The sequence below is a fragment of the Argopecten irradians genome, chromosome 7, assembly GCF_041381155.1.
Source record: "Argopecten irradians isolate NY chromosome 7, Ai_NY, whole genome shotgun sequence".
NCBI lineage: Eukaryota > Metazoa > Mollusca > Bivalvia > Pectinida > Pectinidae > Argopecten > Argopecten irradians.
Window position 1 is genome coordinate 31,794,941 of NC_091140.1, and position 23,696 is coordinate 31,818,636.

A 23,696-nucleotide genomic window follows, 5' to 3' on the forward strand; every position below is an offset into this window, starting at 1 on the left:
TATTTATTAATGATAAATTGGTTCACCTGATGAGCGATTATACTAAGCGTAGCATATGTAGCAGGTCTACTAATTAATGAATGTGACGTGTATTGACGAAGCTCTGGTAAACGTACGAATAGAGGGGTCATTGGACCGAAGCGATTCGGGTGGCTGCTTTTCGATTCCAATGTACAACGAACACAACACTCTCATGATTCATTAATTAACATCGATGTTTTGAAGATACTTGAATAATCTTCAGCGATTGGTTATTAGTTAATACCTAATCGTCCCAGAAAACATGTCATTTACTTAGTTTCCTTTTTTCTCTTTCTTTCTTTCGTTCTTTCTTTCTATCTATTTCTTTCTTTCTTGCTTTCTTTCTTTTCATTTATTTACTTCACTACTTAATTGCCATGTGCATTTACTTATTTTCATATTGTTTCCTTTTCGAAAACAAATATCCAAATGCGTACAAATGTTAACATGGAAGTCTGTGTCTAAATTTTAGTCTCGGTATTATATACATGTATATAACGATCGTTAACTTCGGGAGTCAGATAAAGGCGGTTGTTACTGACGATGTTCGGGTTAACGACGGGAACCGCAACCTGTAAATCGATACACCAATTATTGTTTTTGACGTAATGTCATGAAAGTCCGGGTCGGTGCCGAATTGTGTTGCATTGTTACTGGGAAACGGGTAGACGGGATCGGGACCCTGAAGCATGTGGCAATCTCCGGGGGACGGGGAAGTATATAAGTACACAATGTACAGTACCACATTAGTAAGGTCTGAGTGGCCCACTGGTATCGATCGCATCCCGATGGAAGTATTCAAACAGTATGTTATAAAATGTACATATACACTAGGGTAAATATCCATTGTTTACTTGTGTAACACACCTTAGTAATTATATAGTAAACGGAGACTTCATTAGGACATAATGAATATATACAATACAACTGTGTATATATACCGTTCACATCCCAGTAAATACACGCTATATACACTGTACCGGCGTATAGGTATTAATAAAAAGTATATAGTATACGTATACACTTCAGTAATGCGTAAAAAGATATTTAAAGTGTTCTCATGGTGCTAGTAAAAATTACAATATATGTAGAAGAACAGAGAAAATCCTATATTCTTTATTTAATCCAGTCACACGCGCATGTGCTTAAAGAGATAATAATAGAGAAGAAGGAGCGTTTGTGTCCCGACCAGGAATCGAACACGGGTCAACGGGGTGATAAAACAGTATATGATCGGTCAAGGGACATTCTACTGAGGTTCTGGAATAGAGAGGTTCTTTGTAAGACAGTAGAGGTACCAGGAAAAGGAGAAGAAACAGTCCAAAGAGGTCACTCTAGAGAGGTTCTGTGTATAATGTACCAAACATGTCCCTGTAAAGGGACACACTGGCTGGAGAGGGTCTGTGTATAATGTATCAAACATGTCCCAGTAAAGGGACACTCTGGAGAGGTTCTGTGTATAATGTACCAAACATGTCCCTGTAAAGGGACACTCTGGAGAGGTTCTGTGTATAATGTACCAAACATGTCCCTGTAAAGGGACACTCTGGAGAGGTTCTGTGTATAATGTACCAAACATGTCCCTGTAAAGGGACACTCTAGAGAGGTTTTGTGTGTTATGTACCAAACATGTCCCAGTAAAGGAAAACACTCTGGAGAGGTTTTGTGTATAATGTACCAAACATGTCCCTGTAAAGGGACACTCCGGAGAGGGTCTGTGTATAATGTCCAAAACATGTCACTGTAAAGGGACACTCTGGAGAGGTTTTGTGTATAATGTACCAAACATGTCCCTGTAAAGGGACACTCTGGAGAGGTTCTGTGTATAATGTACCAAACATGTCCCTGTAAAGGGACACTCTGGAGAGGTTCTGTGTATAATGTACCAAACATGTCCCTGTAAAGGGACACTCTGGAGAGGTTCTGTGTATAATGTACCAAACATGTCCCTGTAAAGGGACACTCTGGAGAGGTTTTGTGTATAATGTACCAAACATGTCCCTGTAAAGGGACACTCTGGAGAGGTTCTGTGTATAATGTACCAAACATGTCCCTGTAAAGGGACACTCTGGAGAGGTTCTGTGTATAATGTACCAAACATGTCCCTGTAAAGGGACACTCTGGAGAGGTTCTGTGTATAATGTACCAAGCATGTCCCTGTAAAGGGACACTCTAGAGAGGTTCTGTGTATAACGTACCAAACATGTCCCTGTACAGGGACACTCTGGAGAGGTTCTGTGTATAATGTACCAAACATGTCCCTGTACAGGGACACTCTGGAGAGGTTCTGTGTATAATGTACCAAACATGTCCCTGTAAAGGGACACTCTGGAAAGGTTCTGTGTATAATGTACCAAACATGTCCCTGTAAAGGAACACTCTGGAAAGGTTCTGTGTATAATGTACCAAACATGTCCCTGTAAAGGGACACTCTGGAGAGGTTTTGTGTATAATGTACCAAACATGTCCCTGTAAAGGGACACTCTGGAGAGGTTCTGTGTATAATGTACCAAACATGTCCCTGTAAAGGGACACTCCGGAGAGGGTCTGTGTATAATGTACCAAACATGTCCCTGTAAAGGAACACACTGGAGAGGTTCTGTGTATAATGTACCAAACATGTCCCTGTAAAGGGACACTCTGGAGAGGTTCTGTGTATAATGTACCCAACATGTCCCAGTAAAGGGACACTCTAGAGAGGTTCTGTGTATAATGTACCAAACACCTCCCTGTAAAGGAACACTCTGGAAAGGTTCTGTGTATAATGTACCAAACATGTCCCTGTAAAGGGACACTCTGGAGAGGTTTTGTGTATAATGTACCAAACATGTCCCTGTAAAGGGACACTCTAGAGAGGTTCTGTGTATAATGTACCAAACATGTCCCTGTAAAGGGACACTCTGGAGAGGTTCTGTGTATAATGTACCAAACATGTCCCTGTAAAGGGACACTCTGGAGAGGTTCTGTGTATAATGTACCAAACATGTCCCTGTAAAGGGACACTCTGGAGAGGTTCTGTGTATAATGTACCAAATATGTCCCTGTACAGGGACACTCTAGAGAGGTTCTGTGTATAATGTATATTTGTACCGTACATATCCAAGCGAAGGGGCACTCTAGAGAGGTTCTGTGTATAAGGTACATTTGTACCGTACATATCCAAGCGAAGGGACACTCTAGAGAGGTTCTGTGTATAATGTACATTTGTACCGTACATACCCAAGCGAAGGGACACTATAGAGAGGTTCTGTGCATAATGTACATTTGTACCGTACATACCCAAATAAAGGGGCACTTTAGAGAGGTTCTGTGTATAATATACATTTGTACCGTACATACCCAAATAAAGGGGCACTTTAGAGAGGTTCTGTGTACATAATGTACCGTACATATCCCAGCGAAGGGACACTCTAGAGAGGTTCTGTGTATAATGTACCGAACATACTCCTGTAAAAGGACACTCTAGAGAGGTTCTGTGTATAATGTACATATGACCGTACATACCCTAGTAAATGGACACTCCCGAGAGGATATGTGTATAATGTGCATTTGTACCGTACATACCCAAGTAAATGGACACTCTAGAGAGGATATGTGTATAATGTACATTTGTACCGTACATACCCTGGTAAAGGGACACTCTAGAAAGGTTCTGTGTATAATCATACATACCCTAGTAAAGGGACACTCTAGAGAGGTTCTGTGTATAATCATACATACCCTAGTAAAGGGACACTCTAGAGAGGTTCTGTGTATAATCATACATACCCTAGTAAAGGGACACTCTAGAGAGGTTCTGTGTATAATCATACATACCCTAGTAAAGGGACATCCTAGAGAGGTTCTGTGTATAATGTACATTTGTACCGTACATACCCTAGTAAATGGACACTCCCGAGAGGATATGTGTATAATGTGCATTTGTACCGTACATACCCAAGTAAAGGGACACTCTAGAGAGGTTCTGTGTATAATCATACATACCCTAGTAAAGGGACACTCTAGAGAGGTTCTGTGTATAATGTACATTTGTACCGTACATACCCTGGTAAAGGGACACTCTAGAAAGGTTCTGTGTATAATGTACATTTGTATCATACATACCCTAGTAAAGGGACACTCTAGAGAGGTTCTGTGTATAATGTACATTTGTATCATACATACCCTTGTAAAGGGACACTCTAGAGAGGTTCTGTGTATAATGTACCGTGCATACCCTAATAATAGGACATTGTAGAGAAGAGCTGTAGCATATCAAGTTTAACCTAAAAATTTACAGTAAAGGGACACATCTTTTATTTATAAATTTATAGATGTACGAGAGTGAACAGATAGAACCTGTTATAATACACAGGTATGCTATGAAGCGAACGTAGTTTTGAATGACAACAAAATATACACCCACGATGCAACATGCCTCCATAGCTCAGTGGTTAGAGCACTGGTCTTGTAAACCAGGGGTCGGGAGTTCGATCCTCCCTGGGGGCTGGGTTACAAGAAAAAAATTATTTTAGATATTTTTTTTAATAAATATTACTATTTTTACGTAAAATAACATTCTATCTACTGAAAATTAAAAAGTCTTATATTGTTCTAAAACCTTTTATGATTATTTAATTGATTTTTCTTTGTTCATGCATACAATGCACTTGTATAATTTTACTTGTATGTATGTATTGCTGTTAGAAATACGTGCATATCGAATTTTAAAGGGAACGTCATTATGGACAATGTTGTAACTCAATTTTATTTATTTTCATATTTTATTGCATAAAATAGTTTTACATTTATAAACAACTTGTATATGATCGTTTTTCGCTTACGTACTCATCTCTCATTCAATACTTTTATTATATAATTGTATTTTTTTACATTAAACATTTTTATAAATATTTTGTCATATACACATCTTTAATTCAACATATTTTCGCACTAATATTTCCATAATGATAATCAATTACATTCTTTACATCACTTTCTTCCATCCACATATCTCTCATTCTACACTCTCTCATTCTATTACAATCACATTTCATTTTCCAATATTATAACCAGTTTTTTCAATGTCCCAAACAGCAAATACATTTGGAATTGATGGGGATGGAACTCAAGTAAATTTTTTGTTGACCCTTTTGGTATATTATAATGTTTGTAAATTGGTGCAATCAACAAAAAAATTAGCCTGAGACATGCGTATAATGTTGATTTTTACTTTAGATTATAAACATATTACGTGGCCTTAGTATAACCGGATTTAAAAAGGTATCTAGACCTTCTAAAGCACTTTTTTATAAAAGATAAACTTCCGTCAAGAAAACCTGCATGTTTTAATTGTTCTACGTCCTCTCTTGTGTAATCAGATCCACTTCCTGTGCAGTTGGATCCACTTCCTCTGCATTTGGATCCACTTCCTGTGCAGTTGGATCCACTTCCTGTGCAGTTGGATCCACTTCCGGCGCAACTGGTTCTACTTCCAGTAAAGCAAGGACTGCTTTTGGCATTTCGATGTTAATTTGAGCAGTGTTACATAGTGAAACAGCCTTTCTATCTTCTGATTCTTGCTTCCGGTTCCGTATCAACTGTTTCAAATGTTATCCGAAGGCCCGTTAGTCCGGATTTAATCTATGGCCCGTTAGTCGGAAGGCCCAATAGTCAATGTAATAAGAATTTAAATGCGAACAGTACTCGAAATAAAAAAAAAGTTCATTGCAGTTTTCAATACAAAAGATAGTAAAACATAGTAAACTTGCTAAGATTTACTTATTTGACTCTATAGATCTGATATGGAAAATGATCATAAACAACGAAATTTAATTTATACTATCACACATAGTAGGCCTACCTATTTTTAATATTTTCGGAAAAAAACATGATAACACTTATTTGATTGCTCCTTTTCAAACGGCTGTTTTTATCTATAAATTGCCTGAAAGCTTATTAATCTGAAATGTTCTGTACTAGAGTTTTTTTACAACTCTTAAAGTGAACAGTCGGGCAAGGATGGCTAAAGTCGGTAAAAATGGTGTGAATGTATCCAGTATAATTTCTTATGAAATGGAAAAATAAAATCTCTCGTTAAAATCTGTCTGCGTACGAAGAAATTAATATAAAGTATGGGAATTCTAAAACGTCCTCCCGGCTCACTATGTCCGTGGTTACATTTCCACGCAGCCTCGCTTTCAATGCTTTCAACTTTTCTTTACTTTAATGATCAGAACTGGGAAACTAAGCAGAACTTGACCGTCGTATTAATATGTGAGAACTTTTGGAAGGCCAATGAAGGCATTTAGACTAGTTTTCTTTGCCCGACTATTCACTTTAACAATTTAAATACAACGTTTTGAAAAAAATAGAGAAAAATCGACAGTTTTTCACGACAATATGTAACCGGCCCTCGGCCAGTAATGGTTACTCAAAAATCTGGCTGCGCCCTTGAAGGCATTGCCTTCAGTCATATTATTGTTTAATTCAATGTCTTGATCTGTTAATTTTGACCCTGTAGTGATGTCTTGATTGGCACATAGCCCGTAATTCCTTTCGAAAACTCGTCCTTTCACTTCTCCACCCTCTAAGGAAATTTTCACATTCTCTTCGAACTTTTCTTTGGTTAGATCTACAGAATCTAGGTCAAGAGCGTCCTCCATATTTGGGTTGTAGAAGAGAAATAGGATGGCCTGTATACAGTGTTCCAGGCTCATATCGGCATCCCACACTTCATATTCTAACAGATTAACACAGACATTCATTCCTACATCATATGAGGCAATGTTGGGATGATATATGTCTGTCAAACATTGTACCTCTGGGGAGAACGTTGGGTAATGCCTGACTGGGCAAATCTGAAACATAAATAAACAAAAATATGATTTTTTTTTCTTATCTGAACATGATGAAGGGCATATATGCATGTACAATGAAGTCCAAGCACAGACTTTTGGCTCTTATACACATGTAGTTATACGGACACCTCAATAATTACGTGTAATTCTAAACCAAGTATTACACATATCTATGGAGTCAAAAGCCTGCAATCCAATATTCCTATATATACATGCAGCTACCATAAGAAACAAGAGGCCCATGGGCCTTAACGGTCATCTGACTCATTGCACAAAACAACAAAGTCACAGTATAAAGTATTGGTTAACGATTAATATAAACAATACAAGGAACTCCTTAGTTGAATATGTAAGTTTCTGAAATAGGTAAATGTCATTCGTTGAACAAACTTGGTAGCCCTTCATCCATATATGGTTGTAACCCATTTACGGATTTTAAAGCCAAATTTCAGCAAAGCTTCCATTTTGGACATCCGCCATACTATCCCCATGGGTCTTAGCTCGGTCCTTTATAAAATATGATTGTCCTCACTTAAAGTTCCCCTTCAGAATCAATTAAAACCCCTATAGACCAATTTTCCTTGAGATCGGAGACTGAAACCTGAAAACAGGAAGTGGGCCATCGGCCATCTTGGAAAACCAAAGTCTTAATGAAAATGTTTGCATGTTGTTCGGCATTAATTTTAACCCCAATTTTCATTGAGATTGGAAACCGAAATCTGAAAACAGGAAGTGGGCCAGCTAACATTAAGAAAATTTGCCCTTTTGGGGCCACACACCTCAGCCCCTAGGGGTCGGACCAGACTCATATATATAAAATATGATTGTCCTTCCCCAATGATGTTTCACACCAAATATGGATGAAATCCATCCAAGGATGAAGGACTAGCAGGATTTTAAAGCTTAAATTAAGAAAATTTGCCCTTTTTAGGCCCCGTCCCTCTGCCCCTAGGGGTCGGACCAGGCTCATTTATATAAAATATGATTGTCCTTCCCCAATGATGTTTCACACCAAATATGGATGAAATCCATCCAAGGATGAAGGAGGAGTAGGATCTAGCTTAAATTAAGAAAATTTGACCTTTTGGAGCCCCGCCCCTCTGCCCATAGTGGTCGGATCTATTTCATTTATATAAAATATGATTGTCCTTCCCCAATGATGTTTCACACCAGATATGGATGAAATCCATTCAAGGATGAAGGAGGAGTAGGATTTTAAAGCTTAAATTAAGAAAATTTCCCCTTTTAGAGCCCCGCCCCTCTGCCCCTAGGGGTCGGACCAGGCTCATTTACATAAAATATGATTGTCCTTCCCCAATGATGTTTCACACCAAATATGGATGAAATCCATTCAAGGATGAAGGTGGAGTAGGATTTTAAAGCTTAAATTAAGAAAATTTCCTCTTTTGGAGCCCCGCTCCTCTGCCCCTAGGGGTCACCAGGCTCAATTATATAAAATACGATTGTCCTTCCCCAACGATGTTTCACACCAAATATGGATGAAATCCATCCAAGGATGAAGGAGTAGTAGGATTTTAAAGCTAAAATTAAGAAAATTTGCCCTTTCGGGAACCCACCCCTCAGCCCCTAGGGTTCGGACCAGGCTCATTTTATATAAAATATGATTGTCCTTCCCCAATGATATTTTACACCAAATATATATGAAATCCATTCAAGGATGAAGGAGGAGTAGGATTTTAAAGCTAAAATTAAGAAAATTTGCCCTTTTTTGGGCCCCATCCCTCAGCCCCTTGGGGTCGGACCAGGCTCATTTATATAAAAATATGAATGTCCTTCCCCAATGATGTTTCACACCAAATATGGATGAAATCCATCCAAGGATGAAAGAGGAGTAGGATTTTAAAGCTTAAATTAAGAAAATTTGCCCTTTTGGGGCCCCACACCTCAGCCCCTAGGGGTCGGACCAGACTCATATATATAAAATATGATTGTCCTTCCCCAATGATGTTTCACACCAAATATGGATGAAATCCATCCAAGGATGAAGGACTAGCAGGATTTTAAAGCTTAAATTAAGAAAATTTGCCCTTTTTAGGCCCCGTCCCTCTGCCCCTAGGGGTCGGACCAGGCTCATTTATATAAAATATGATTGTCCTTCCCCAATGATGTTTCACACCAAATATGGATGAAATCCATCCAAGGATGAAGGAGGAGTAGGATCTAGCTTAAATTAAGAAAATTTGACCTTTTGGAGCCCCGCCCCTCTGCCCATAGTGGTCGGATCTATTTCATTTATATAAAATATGATTGTCCTTCCCCAATGATGTTTCACACCAAATATGGATGAAATCCATTCAAGGGTGAAGGAGGAGTAGGATTTTAAAGCTTAAATTAAGAAAATTTCCGCTTTTGGGGCCCGCCCCTCTCTCCCTGGGGGTCGGACCAGGCTCATTTACATAAAATATGATTGCCCTTCCCCAATGATGTTTCACACCAAATATGGATGAAATCCATTCAAGGATGAAGGTGGAGTAGGATTTTAAAGCTTAAATTAAGAAAATTTCCTCTTTTGGAGCCCCGCTCCTCTGCCCCTAGGGGTCACCAGGCTCATTTATATAAAATATGATTGTCCTTCCCCAACGATGTTTCACACCAAATATGGATGAAATCCATCCAAGGATGAAGGAGTAGTAGGATTTTAAAGCTAATATTAAGAAAATTTGCCCTTTCGGGAACCCACCCCTCAGCCCCTAGAGTTCGGACCAGGCTCATTTATGTAAAATATGATTGTCCTTCCCCAATGATATTTTACACCAAATATAGATGAAATCCATTCAAGGATGAAGGAGGAGTAGGATTTTAAAGCTTAAATTAAGAAAATTTGCCCTTTTTTGGGCCCCATCCCTCAGCCCCTTGGGGTCGGACCAGGCTCATTTATATAAAATATGAATGTCCTTCCCCAATGATGTTTCACACCAAATAATGGATGAAATCCATCCAAGGATGAAAGAGGAGTAGGATTTTAAAGCTTAAATTAAGAAAATTTGCCCTTTTGGGGCCCCATTCAGCCCCTAGGGGTCGGACCAGGCTCATTTATATAAAATATGATTGTCCATCCCCAATGATGTTTCACACCAAATATGGATGAAATCCATCCAAGGATGAAGGAGGATTAGGATTTTAAAGCTTAAATTAAGAAAATTTGCCCTTTTGGAGCCCCGCCCCTCTGCCCCTAGGGGTCGGACCAGGCTCATTTATATACAATATGATTGTCCTTCCCCAATGATGTTTTACACCAAATATAGATGAAATCCATCCAAGGATGAAGGAGGAGTAGGATTTTAAAGCTAAAATTAAGAAAATTTGCCCTTTTTTGGGCCCCATCCCTCAGCCCCTATGGGTCAGACCAGGCTCATTTATATAAAATATGAATGTCCTTCCCCAATGATGTTTCACACCAAATATGGATGAAATCCATCCAAGGATGAAAGAGGAGTAGGATTTTAAAGCTTAAATTAAGAAAATTTGCCCTTTTGGGGCCCCACCTCTCAGCCCCTAGGGGTCGGACAAGGCTCATTTATATAAAATATGATTGTCCATCCCCAATGATGTTTCACACCAAATATGGATGAAATCCATCCAAGGATGAAGGAGGAGTAGGATTTTAAAGCTAAAATTAAGAAAATTTGCCCTTTTGGGGCCCCACCCCTCAGCCCCAAGGGGTCGGACCAGGCTCATTTATATAAAATATGATTTTCCTTCCCCAATGATGTTTCACACCAAATATGGATGTAATCCGCTCAAGGGTTAAGGAGGAGTAGGCTTTTGTATAAATAGTCTTACGCACGACGCACGGCGGACGGCGGACGGCGCACGGCGCACGACGACGGACGAAACACGATGACAATAGGTCATCCTGACCTTCGGTCAGATGACCTAATAGTATGTATCAATATAATGTGAGTATATATGAAAATAAATCATAGAATAAGAATGGTCTGCTGTGGGATGTAAACTAGATGGAATGCTGACGATCTATACGAGTTGAGCTACACGTACATGTACCTGGTCGATCCGATCCAGAACCAGTACATTTTGGAAATATCCTAAAATCAGTATTAATTCCCTGACCAGATTAAACAAAGAACAATTATTATTTGTATTGGACTATAAAAATGTGCCAAGGACTTGTAGTTAAAAGGTGATGCAACGACTGTCAGTAGCTTATTGGGTGATTAATTGTAATTAACTTCAAGTTTACATTCCAAAAACCAGTACATTTACAATTGTACATTTTTTTATACTTTTATTTATCTTTACTTTTTTTGTGAAAAAAACCCACAATGAGTCATATGATGTTTTTGAACTTAAAACGAGATGTTTACACTTTTTTCTAGTGCTATCCGAGTAACATCTATTTATAGATAATTTGTTTGTTGACAATATTAATGTAAGTAAACGTACACTACATATACTTTTTATATATACACGATTTTCGCACCATTCTCGGATTTTTTTCACAGAGTTATGAAGAAAAATACTCGACCAATCAAAAAGTCGAATTTAGTATGAAAACAAAGAAAAAATAATTATATATATATATTGTACCTTAAACTTGAATTTGCCTCCTTTGTAGGCCCCGTCTGACGGTGCCACCTCTGCGACGATGAATCCATCTTCATCTTCTACTTCTTCCAGGGAATCTATTGAGATGGAAACCTGGCCCGCTGTTTCGCTCGCGACTGTCTTCATGAGGGAATGAACGTCCCCCAGGAATGTTCTTTTCTTCGTCATTTTTGTTAGTGTTTACTCTCTATGGATACGCTATGGAAACTTAGTGTATATTCTGTGAGTATTTATAAATTCGTCTGTTTCGTGTGTTGTTCGTCTTCGTTTTACCATAATTTATACGAAATGTTGTTGTTTTGTAGATGCCAAGCGTCCGAATACACAACGAAATGACTGGAAATGTTCTTACTAGGCCACTATTACTGTTTACAAACTTGTGCAATCCTCACTCGGATATCTTTTAACTGTTATGGTTCGGTTCGTAAGAACAGTCTAGAGGAGTACCGAATGTCGTTGACTCCATATATGATGAATAAGCGGATAGACTTGCTCAAGCCCTTAAAACAGTGCTAAGAGTAAAATATATTCATACAAAATCAATACCCCCTAAACATGATCACATAATTGGATTGAAACTAAATGAAAAGACTGGTGTATCGTCGTCGAGTCGTTCTATGAACTTTTTATACGTCATATGATTGTTCTTATAATAACATACTGCCACCTATGGTCCCCGCTACCATGATTAATATGTATGGAACAATTAACTGTTACGTGTACATATAACGGTTTACTGTTAATTTCATAAGACACGTAATTCAAAAGGTAAGTGAAATATCTCATGGTAAATAGGCATGCATTGTACATCAATCAATAACAGATATATATAGCTACTTTTAAAAATCCCTTTCTGCTAACACATATCCATATCTCCTAGTTGTTTAAGCCTTAATTGTATTGGCGATTGAAAATTGAATATAAGTCATTTTAAAAATGAGATACCAATGTAGCTCTTGAAATTATTATTTAAGCTTTTCAGAGCGAACCATGTCGATATGCTACACCATGTATCTATAGATAGTCATGTGAGAATTAACAATTTGAATATCATGCAGTGACTTATTCTATAGTTAATTATTTAGGTGAGCTGGATTCGAATAAATTCACAGCTGCTCCTGAAATTTCCGTAACTCAAAATACAATTGTTTTCAAACATTACACAGATACTATATGTAGTTTAGTAACATTTTTACTATTGTAAACACCTGTTACAAAAGGATCGCATCCCTATCTCTTTTCTCGATTCCTATCAATCCTCTCTCGTTCTCCCCCATCTCTCTCTCGCTTTCTTTCGAACAAAGTAATATATAAAGAATTTCAGTCATGTCGTTTTGTTGATTATTTGTTGTCATCATGTACTGTTAATATCTATTATACCATGCATTAATTTGTATCACTAGGAAAGGACTGCATGAGTTGATATGGCTCATGTCCAATTGTTTTGTTATTTAACATTAAAACACACAACAGAGATGGCATCCATGCACGTTTGAGTACACATAATTAAAAGACAGTAAAATCTGGCTATCTTAAATAAGATTTAAAACTCAAACTGCCTATTGTACCAATTACTGGCCATTCATTGGCGCTAAACAAAAGACAGTTTTCGGCTTAGACTGTACACAAACTTTCTTTAGTGTGCGATTTACTTTCGCAAATTTCCCAATCCAAGACAAATCAAGAAAGTTTATCTACGCGAATTAATATCTACATTATTTATATTGAGAGAAATTTCTATACATTTAAAAAAAAATAAGATTCGTTAAATGTATTAGCCGCGAAAGAAAGTTAGTTTGCGATATATCCATAACATAAAATATATTTCAATTCGGTTACTAAAAATATTTTCATATTTTCATGAACCAAATATACCCATCCCACATAGATCAGACATCAGTTAGTAATTATGTTCAACTAAAGAAGCCAAACCATGGGCTGCAACCTTATTTTACATGTTTACACTTAATCAGTTACATTACTATTGTACATAAAATAAAAAACACATATCAGTATGCATATATCTTTCTGATACAGTGTCAAGAGCAAATACTTTTCATTGAATATCATCTGTAGTGTTGCTTGTGTCTAAAAAAACGTGATAAGTGTTTATTTGTCATCAGCTTTTAATTATTTAAAAATCTTGTTTGTTCAAAACATTTGGTTTTCAGTTGATTTCTAAAGATAAAAGATGATGCCAAAATTTTAGACCAGTTATGGCAAATATGGTGTTGAACTATAGAAAACACTTCAGGATTAGTCGTACAATGTCGAAAAATTAAAAATATTGATCATTTTTGTTTTTTGTAGGTGTTTGTTTGTTATAGCTTTACGGCCCATCGACAACTGATGTCATTTAGGGCCTAGTAACGATCTGTCGCTTAAACATATCTTAACATGATCATGTAACGTGATGATTTAGCTCCCCAAAACCATATGTCGGCCTATAAGAGAGCCGAAATCTAGGGATTATATATTGCTGGTTTTGAATCAAGCGCCTTTAATTAGCGCCATGTTCAGTACCTTCGAGTTTTGTCGGAATTCCGGAATTCCGAATCGTATCACGTGACTGACGTCGACACGACCTGCACGTTGTGAGCGAGGTAACTAGCATAAGCGCACATGCGTTTGTTTACGTTTTCGTTCTGGCTAATATGAGCGAATCATGTTGGTATATGTCCACAGAGCGAGAATGTGAAGCATTTAAATATTAAAATATTGTAAAAATAGTGCGTGTATCAAATAATATAATGTTCGAGCATAATATTCTTTGTAGATCTAGTCTGCTGAAGTCGACCATATTTTTGTTTATGAAAAACTGTTGACATTTTCTCATGATTTCACAACTCTGGTGTTACTTTGAGTTTTTCGCGACGATGTTTGGAAGAATTCGGAATTTTTCTCGTGTAAACGATAAAAAGATTTTTTTATTGTTATTATCAAAAAAAAATACTACAAGTATTTATGAAATGCGGTAAAATTAGAAAGTTTAGACTTTAGACAGACTGGTCCTGCAGGTAGGGCGTAAGAATTGTACCTGCTGCCCATATTGCATGATCGTAAAAGGCGACTAAAATTAAGATATTATCTTTTCTCTTCTTCCTAACTGACTTTATTTTTCCTAATGCCTCCCTTGCCACCGCCTCACTTTTTGCTTTGAGTTGCGCGTTCGCCCCTGTGAGGAAGGCTCTGGGTTCTGTCCCCTGGCCGAGACACACCAAAGTCTAAAAAAGTGGTAGTTTCTGCTCCTGCTTAGCGCTCAGCATACAGGGAGAATTAAGAACGACTGGTTCGCCCGTTGTCAGTATAATGTGATCGGGTTGGGTGTGTTGCTAGGTGTCTTCGGCGGCATGCTTCAGTGATATAGCACTATTAAAAGGGCAACAGTTCCACTATACAAGAAGACACAACATGGATATACCACAGTCTCCCAAAACACGCACCTCGCACAACATACACGCATACATGGGAGACCGTCCTTACATGACCATATCTGTTGATAGGACGTTAATTAATCAATCAAACAAACAAATGTTAGACAGACGGATAAAAATGTGTATAACACTTAAACAGTTTTCCCTATGACAAAAGGGCGAAAGTTATAGACCATACAACTTTAAAGATCCAAATGCATGTAAAAGATACATAATTATTGCATAGTAAAATCGATATTTAAAAAGGTTGTACGATTACGAACGTTTTGCCAAACTATTACATACTGCGCCGAGAAAAAACTAAACTTAACTCAAAACAAAAAGACAGCAATTTGTTTGATATATATTTTTTATAAATCTAATAGGAAAACGCCGGTAGTTTATGTACAGATGCAAATTCAATAAAAGGTAACTGCATTGTATAGTATACTGAACAAAAAATTACGACTGTGTATATCCACTCACGCATATAAATGAAGAATTTTAATTAAAACGTGGAATACTCAAGCTCTCTTGTGGCAATGTGGACAGGTCATCGTACAAATACTCGCAGATTAATTGCCATTTCTACTACATAAACTAACGTAGGAAAAGTGAAGTCTATGGGAGTATAACCGTCACCCAAAACGTATGTTAGACATAGAATAGTACTGACAAATTGGACAATTATGATTTGAATTTTATAGATATCCTTCCTTTTCCACACACTAAAGCTAAGTTATCTTCTACTAAGGAAAAAGAAAGACGGCACCACCATGACATTCATAGCTTGTTCATTAAGCTCTTCACAGTTGTCCCCCTTGCAAATGTTCCACAAGAACCATCAATTCATAAGAGTTGTCTTTCTTTTATTGTCAAATAATGCGTGAACATATAACATTTTATGATAAACACTGTAAATTGAATAGCATACAACAAATCATTGTTAACGAATAGAGGTAAACAACAAACTAAAAGTTGATTCTGAAGGTCTCCTTCAAACTAGCATAATATACATGAATATATATATATATCTTTATATGTATAATTTTGTTTCTTTATGAATTTAAATGTTCCTTCTATGAAAGTATCAACTAATAGTTATAGTATATTGTCTATTGTAAGTTTGAAATCCATCGAACATAAATTCAGCTTTGCAAACCGAGGACAAAACACAGAAACGTGCAGAGAAATTCAGCAAATAAATATAATGAAACATTTATAGGGTTACATGAACGTGACCCCTCTGATCCACTGCGATATTGCACCAGACCCATCAATACACAATAAAGACTTTCAAAAAGTCACTTGTTTATATAGTTCTATAATCAATTTTTCTTTGTTTTCATACCAAATCTAGCTTTCTGATTGGCCAATATTTTTTTTGCATACCACTATGAAAAAAAAATCCGAGAATGGCGCGAAACCCCGACGTTAACGTGACGTCACAATAGAGACATTGACGTTGCGTATTGATTCGGAAAAAAGAATCCCTTGAAAAACCACTATAACGTTACATTTAAACATACTTCATTTTATCAAATAGAGTATAAAATTAATTATAAGTATTGATGTCACTATTTTTTAATTTTATCGGGTTATGAGAAAAAAATTGTTTGCAAACTTTTGTGAGAATCTGCAACGCGGATTCACACAGTTTGCAAACAATTTTTTTTCATACCCCGATAAAATTAAAAAATAGTGACATCAATGCTTAAAAACAAATGATGTACGCGTAAGTGTATATATTTATGTGTTTGGATATTGTCAAGCCCCTGACAACATATGTCATCTGACTGACCATTCATGCAACCTCTTTCTGACAAACCATCCACACATATTTTGGTCCTATTTCACTTATATCACTGTTTATAATGAACACACCAATTAGCAAGCTCATTAGAGAACTACACAACAGCGCCGTCCAGGGGAGACTACTCCCTGATCCTTCCCAACTTGAGTATTTACAAGAAAATTTGGCAACAACTGCTCTTGTTCATCATTATCACCATCTACAACTTCTTCTGTCTTATTTGTCCAATTGTCACATTTATTATTTACAGTTACTGTATTTGTCAATAACTTTTTTATTGTTTCTACACTAACAAAAACATTGTCTAATGGGATAATTCCCTCTCGCGGAGAATCCCCGACAGATAAACTTCTGTGAAGAAAACCTGTACATTTTATTTGTTCTACATCCTCTCTTACTATTTCTTGTGTATTCAGATCCACTTCCTGTGCATATTGATCCACTTCCGGTGCAGTAAGTTCTACTTCCGGTATAGCCAGACCTTCCGTTGGCATTTCAATGTTTATTTGAGCAGTGTCACATGTGGGGATGTCAGTGTTTCTATCTTGCGCTTCATCAGTCATGACTTTTGTTTCCGGTTCTGTATCAACCGTTTCATTGCTATCTATTACAGTATTGCTTAAGGCAGTGTTTATATTGTTTAATTCAATTTCTTGATTTGTTAATTTTGATCCATCAGTATTGTCTTGATTAGCAGATAAACCATAGTTCCTTTCAAAAAACCGCCCTTCCACTTCTCCACCCTCTAAGGAAATTTTCACATTCTCTTCGAAATCTTCTTGAGATAGATCTGCAGAGAAAAATGGGGAGAGAGCGTCCCCCCAATTTGGGTTGTAGAAGAGAAATAGGATGGCCTGTATACAATGTTCCAGGTTCATATTGGCATCCCACTCTCCCACTTCTAGCAGACTAACACAGATATTAGTTCCTTCGTCTTCTTGGTCATCCGAGTCGATGTTGGGATGATAGATGTCTGTCACACATCGTACCTCTGGGGGGAGCGTTGGGTAGTCACTGGCAGGATAAATCTGAAACATCAATAACAAAAACAAATTGATAAGTTGTTCTTATATGAACATGATGAAACACATATTCATGTACAAATGTACGTAATCTAGTTAAAATTAGACTTGTTATTCCGCTCCAATACGATACTCTACGATACGCTGTATTAGAGGGTATTGTAGACCGGAATTACAAGTCTTATGTTAATTAGATTGAGGCTTTAATGACTCTTATAGTTATACAGACAGCTCTATTACTACCGAACCCAGTATTACAAACACGTTTGTACAGGTATGTCGAACCCGGGTCCTCCGAACACTAACCAGAGTATACGTACAGTACGCTAGCACAGGGGGCCAACTCAATGAAAATGGATGTTGTCATACATTTTTTGTATTTGGAGGATGGACTGATGAGTATATATGACAGTCATGTGATTTTTTTTCAAAAAATGCGATCCCGATTTTTTAATAATTTTTCAAATCTCGTATTTTTTTTAAATCACATGACTGTCATATATACTCATCAGTCCACCCTCCAAATACAAAAAATGTATGACAACATCCATTTTCATTGAGTTGGCCCCCTGTGTACGCTAGATACCAACTGAGCTTCCTTGTCGACCGATCTATATGATCCATTATAATCCCCTGGCAAAATTAAGCTCTTATTATTTGTATTTGCACGGATTATAAAAAATGTGTCAAGGACGTGTAAATAAAAGATGATGCAACTATAAAATGTACAAATGTAGCTTGATAATTAACTGTCAACAACTGAAATTTTTTATTCCAATGACCACAATATATGAGTCAGATACATATGCCGATCTTCAACCTAAAACGAGATATTGCTCCTTTTCTACAGGTATCCCGAGTAATATCTATTTAAAGATTATTTGTAATGATAAGCTTAAGCCTGCTGACAATACTGTATATACATGTAGATCGCTACACGTACACGTGAACATGCATATATTTATTTATATACAGATGCAGGCACAATAAAAAAATAATAAATTCATATTTTAAAATGCGCTTGATGAATTGTTACGTATTTACAAACTATCCGCATTATAAACAAACTAATGCCAGCATGAACACTGTGCATAGTGTTACCTTAAACTTGAATTTGCCTCCCTTGTATGCCCCATCTGACGGTGCCACCTCTGCATCAATAAATCCATGTCGAACACCACTTTCATCTTCATCCTCTTCCAGGGAATCTATTGAGATGGAAACCTGGCCCGCTGTCACGTTTGCGACTGTCTTCATGAGGGAATGAACGTCCCTCAGGAACGTTCGTTTCTTCGTCATTTTGCTTTGTTTACAGTTGACGGCTCCGGATCTGCTATGGAAACTTAGTGTTTATTCTGCGAGTATTTATAAATGCGTCTGTCTCGTGTGTTGTTCGTCTTCGTTTTACCATCATTTATACGAAATAATGTTGTTTTGTAGCTGACAAAGTCCGAATGCACAACGAAATGACTGGAAATTTTCCTATAAATGTGCTTGCTAGGCCGGTTCTAAAAATAAATATTACTGTGAACTTGTGCAATACCCACTCGGATATCTTAGCGTTATGGTTCGGTTTACATTAAGAGTCAAGAGGAGTACCGAATGTCGTGAACTATGATGAAATCATTCCGAAATAAGTGGTAGACTTTCTCAAGTCCTCCTCAAAATAGTGTTCGGGTGAAAATATTCATACAATCAAGGATTTAAAAGAGATCACACTTAGAAATCCTTGATACAATTAAATACCCTCAAACACATGATTACATTGAAACTAAATGGAAAGATTTGTGTGTCGTCGAGTCGCTTTTTAGTTGTTATATGGTTGATCATGATATTATTACACCAGTACTAACATTTATTACAATTATAGATGATATATGTAATAATATAATGTTGTACATGAATATGTACATGTAACAATATTAATTTTCATTTAGATAAGTTAAACAGTGTGTGATAAAGGAAAATGCATTTTACATAAATCAATCAAATATAGCTACTTTAAAAATATCTTTCTTTTTACAGATAATACTATTATCCATCCTCTCGAAGATAGTATATTATTTGCTTGGCAATGAAAATTAGATATTCGTCATACAAAAATGAAATGTAGCTCAAAAAAAATACAAATGTATTATCCTCCCACAGTGAATCGTGCAATGACGCATTCTATACCTGTTAATATGCATGTGAGTATGAACAATTCGAAATTCAGAGAAACTGAATTCAGTATGATTTGCAATTGTTTTGAATCATGTACATAGAAAGTAGTATTTTTTGTGGAAGTTCTGTACTTTGTATTATTGTGAACGCCTATTGTAAATAAACTCCACACACAGTCTTCCTCTCTCTTCCATATCCTTCTAAGTCTCTCCCACTCCCTCTCGTTCTCCATCTCTCTAATTTTAAACAAAGTCATGAATTATGGATTTCATTTCTGTCGTATTTTGTTGTCATCACGTACTGTTTGAATATATATTGAATGAATTTGTAGCACTAAGGAAAGGACTCGTCTCCAATTCTTGAAAACAAAAAACTGTGATGTAATCCATGGTTGAGCGCACATCAATTGTAATCGGGAGACTTAAAATATATCCATCTTGAGTAAGTTATAATCCTCAAACTGCCCATCATATAAACTATTGGATAGTTTTGGGCTTATATCCATAACATAAATTATGTTTCATTTCGGTTACCGCAAGCATATGTTTCATGAAACGAAATTTTCCAGTGAATATAGACCAGACATCAGTAACGCGGTTACAATTACGTTCAGCTAGATAGTTTACATTTTAGACATACACTATTAAAAGCAAGGGCTGTTTCAATGTCCAACATCTATATTGTTATTTTTTTTTTGAAAGCACCATACATGTTTTGTCATCAGATTTTAATTATTTTTGAATCTCATTTAATCAAAATATTTTGTTGTTAGTTGATTTCAAAAGTAAAAAAATATATGTCAAAGTTTTAGACCAGTTATGGCACATTTGGTTTTGAACTTTATCTCGGGACCGATACTATACTGTCGAAAATTTCATGTGATTTTTAATGTTAATATCTTTGTAGTGTACATGTAATATATCGCACATTCTAGAAATTTCCATGTAGATGCATAGATATGGGTCCCTGTGTAATTAATTACCTTCAGGGGACAACCAAGAAGCAATCAGGTGTCCAATAAGGATCTCGTAAACAGGTAGCATTGGTAATAGTTAAAAGGTCAATGAGATAATTGCTTCGGTTTCTCATTCGCATAACAATTTACAGCAATCTCAAGGTAATGTATTGGCATTGAAGTTCGGTAATATTTCGTAAGGCCGAAATGACTGTCCCTTGTATCACTGAAACACTTTCGAAGGACACACACACAATCGACATATCTTAGTTGAATTCGGCGGGTGAAGTGGCGATTTGTGTTCTCCATGAAGACGTCAAAATGAAATCTCTACTGTTGCTTTTGCTTTTTCTTAATATCGGTAAGTGCCTTCATTGGTTATTAATGATTATGTTTATTGTGTTACATAACTTTACATATTTTTTGTTATGTTGCTATCTGATAGATAAAGAAAATACATCATAATTTATTTTATTATTGAGTTCAGATTTACAAGCATAAAATATTTCATTTTTCCCTTCCTTTTTATCTAGAATGTAATAACAAATTCTATGGTTAATAATTATGATAATTATGATAATTATGTTACATAATTTAATTTTCTTATGATGCTACCAGATAGACAAACACAATTTATCATAATCTATTATGTGTCACTGAGTTCAGTTTTACAAGTACAAGTGTACTTATTTTTTGTTTTCGTCCTCTAAATGTAGTTAAATCGTAGATTTGTAACATTAATTATCGATTTATTTTGATTGATTTCGGGGTCCGTCATATTAAGACCTTTAGATAGAATCTATAGATTTGGTAGCCTACCATATTTTGACACTTAAAAAAAATATCCTAAAATTATACACGTTTTCATCATTACTATTTTATTGTTACTGTCAACATTAATCTTATCGTTATTCGTATATTAGTTATATACTCAGACATGTCTTAATTTAACTTAAAACGATTAAACATGAATGGTTTTGTTTTCCCGAGAAATCTCTAGTTTTCTATGGTTGAAAAAAAACACTATCCTTTACTCCAACCCTGCATCCCCTTCCCTTTTTTTCTACCCAAGCACCTTAGCACAGATAACTTATTGTAAATATATATAATCAATACTGCGTATGTGTTACATATATGGAGACAGATAAATATTAATACATTGTACTTGTTTCCGAATCCAACCTCTCCTGATACGTATGCTGTACTGTATCCTTATCGAACAACATATTGTTTGAACTAAAAACATATCCTTGATTTATTAGACTAAGTCATAATCTATCTAAATTCTTTTTCCTCACAGCGACAGTCACGATAGCGAAACCTTCCAACAGAGTTGTAAAAACATCATCAACATCAACACTTACAACGCCTGATCTGAGTAAGTATGGTATAACACGAAACAATGAAATTTTGTTTAAAATTATTGAACTTTTAACCCATGACAGTATACAATGTATGATAAACTCATTCTGTAAAGCATTCTTATATTGTATGACAGCAATCAATATAGATATAAATGAATGGTTAAAAAATGTCTTGTCTCATTAATGTAAAACAGCCTATTTGTAATCTTAAGCTGACAATGCAAGTTAGAAACATGCATTGATATTACACATACATATTTTCTAACAAATCTTTTTATGGCTTAAGAACATAATTTTAACTGTTCTTTCCTAATAACTAAATATGCATAGATTTTTCTCGAAGTACATGTATATGCTATCAAAATATCAAAGCATCGTTTTATTGTTTTTAAATGTATTTTTATTATTTCTTATATTTCATTTTTCACATTTTTTTCACATTTATACTAAATGTTTTTACAAAATGTCTCGTTTTTATTGCAACAAATAGACAAAACGTTTAAATCTTGAATAGATATATAAAGCAAGGCAAATGGAATTATGCCAAGTGGATTTAAAGATGCTCCACCGCCGACAGAGCATAAATGGTATTCTTCATTTGAACAACAATTTGTGTTTAATCATGTATATATATGTCTAATTAACACAAAAAATAATATAAAATAGTTTCTTTTGCCTTTGGTGCATGCGCAATCAATACAGATAGGATATAGTGCCACGGAATTTTTTAGGGATGCAAATAATATTTTTTTTATATATACTTTTAACTTGAAGTATAATTAGAACTTAAAACTTTTCAATGGTGGTATTGGTGTAAAGTAAGTAACTTTTGTAACTGAAGAAAAATGTCAAATCGTCTGATCCTGTTTTTGATAGTGAAAAAACACCATTTGTCAGCGTTGGAGCATCTTTAAATTTGAAAATCAAAAGAATAAAATAATGAACAAGTTCTTATTATAATTTATTGGTTTCGCAAGTGATATTCATTAACTTATACATGTACAATTTGTTCATGATATTAAAAATAATTTGATCTTTTTTAACTGTAATTCTACTTTTATTGACGGACACTTTTCTCTTAGAAATTAGTACGCTGCCGTATCAACCAATCAAATGTGATGTTATAAACGGCGAAGTCATTTTTTTACGTTACTTTTAAGCCAATGGAAATGTTGTTTTACATTATGAGGTGATAACATATTTCTATTTAAACCAATGAAAATGCTTGTTACATGCAAGACTAAATTATTACCTTATATTGAAACCAATAATGAAGGGTATTATATGACAATAATACGTGTTACATTGAAGGTATCGATGAGTGCGTTAATGGAACCAACAGATGCCATAAGAACTCCTACTGTATACCTACACCGTCTTCTTACTACTGTAAATGCAAACCTGGATATATTGGCAATGGCTATTACTGTGGTGAGTACTTTTCGCTTTATAGATTAACATAATAATTTTGGGTTATGTCAAAGATCAAGGATTTTTGAAAATAAGAAAAGGGGTATCA

General features: G+C 35.8%; 2 protein-coding genes and 1 non-coding gene across 3 annotated transcripts; 1 reads left to right on the top strand and 2 right to left on the bottom strand.

Moving 5' to 3' along the window:
* Positions 1-4,436: 4,436 nt before the first annotated feature.
* On the top strand, positions 4,437-4,509 carry Trnat-ugu (transfer RNA threonine (anticodon UGU)). Its single transcript has one exon. It is a non-coding gene; the product is annotated as a tRNA-Thr (tRNA).
* A 223-nt stretch (positions 4,510-4,732) lies between these two features.
* Positions 4,733-11,905, bottom strand: LOC138328153 (uncharacterized). Its single transcript, XM_069274813.1, has 2 exons — positions 11,430-11,905; positions 4,733-6,860 (listed from the first exon to the last, which is right to left on the bottom strand). Exons 1-2 carry the CDS (start codon positions 11,613-11,615, stop codon positions 6,393-6,395), a joined length of 654 nt encoding a protein of 217 aa, XP_069130914.1. The 5' UTR covers positions 11,616-11,905; the 3' UTR covers positions 4,733-6,392.
* Positions 11,906-15,708: 3,803 nt separating this feature from the next.
* Positions 15,709-19,219, bottom strand: LOC138328154 (uncharacterized). The gene is made up of 2 exons (XM_069274814.1): positions 18,797-19,219; positions 15,709-17,701 (listed from the first exon to the last, which is right to left on the bottom strand). The coding sequence occupies exons 1-2, from the start codon at positions 18,992-18,994 to the stop codon at positions 16,760-16,762; spliced, it is 1,140 nt and encodes a 379-aa protein (XP_069130915.1). The 5' UTR covers positions 18,995-19,219; the 3' UTR covers positions 15,709-16,759.
* Positions 19,220-23,696: the final 4,477 nt, after the last annotated feature.

Bases quoted from the DNA above. Each gene is read 5' to 3' on its own strand.
- LOC138328153 (XM_069274813.1), bottom strand. From the start codon at position 11,615: ATGACGAAGAAAAGAACATTCCTGGGGGACGTTCATTCCCTCATGAAG. The intron at 6,861-11,429 runs GTACAATATATA...TTTATGTTTCAG, and splicing joins GAGGCAAATTCAAGTTTAAG to ATTTGCCCAGTCAGGCATTA.
- LOC138328154 (XM_069274814.1), bottom strand. From the start codon at position 18,994: ATGACGAAGAAACGAACGTTCCTGAGGGACGTTCATTCCCTCATGAAG. The intron at 17,702-18,796 runs GTAACACTATGC...TTGATGTTTCAG, and splicing joins GAGGCAAATTCAAGTTTAAG to ATTTATCCTGCCAGTGACTA.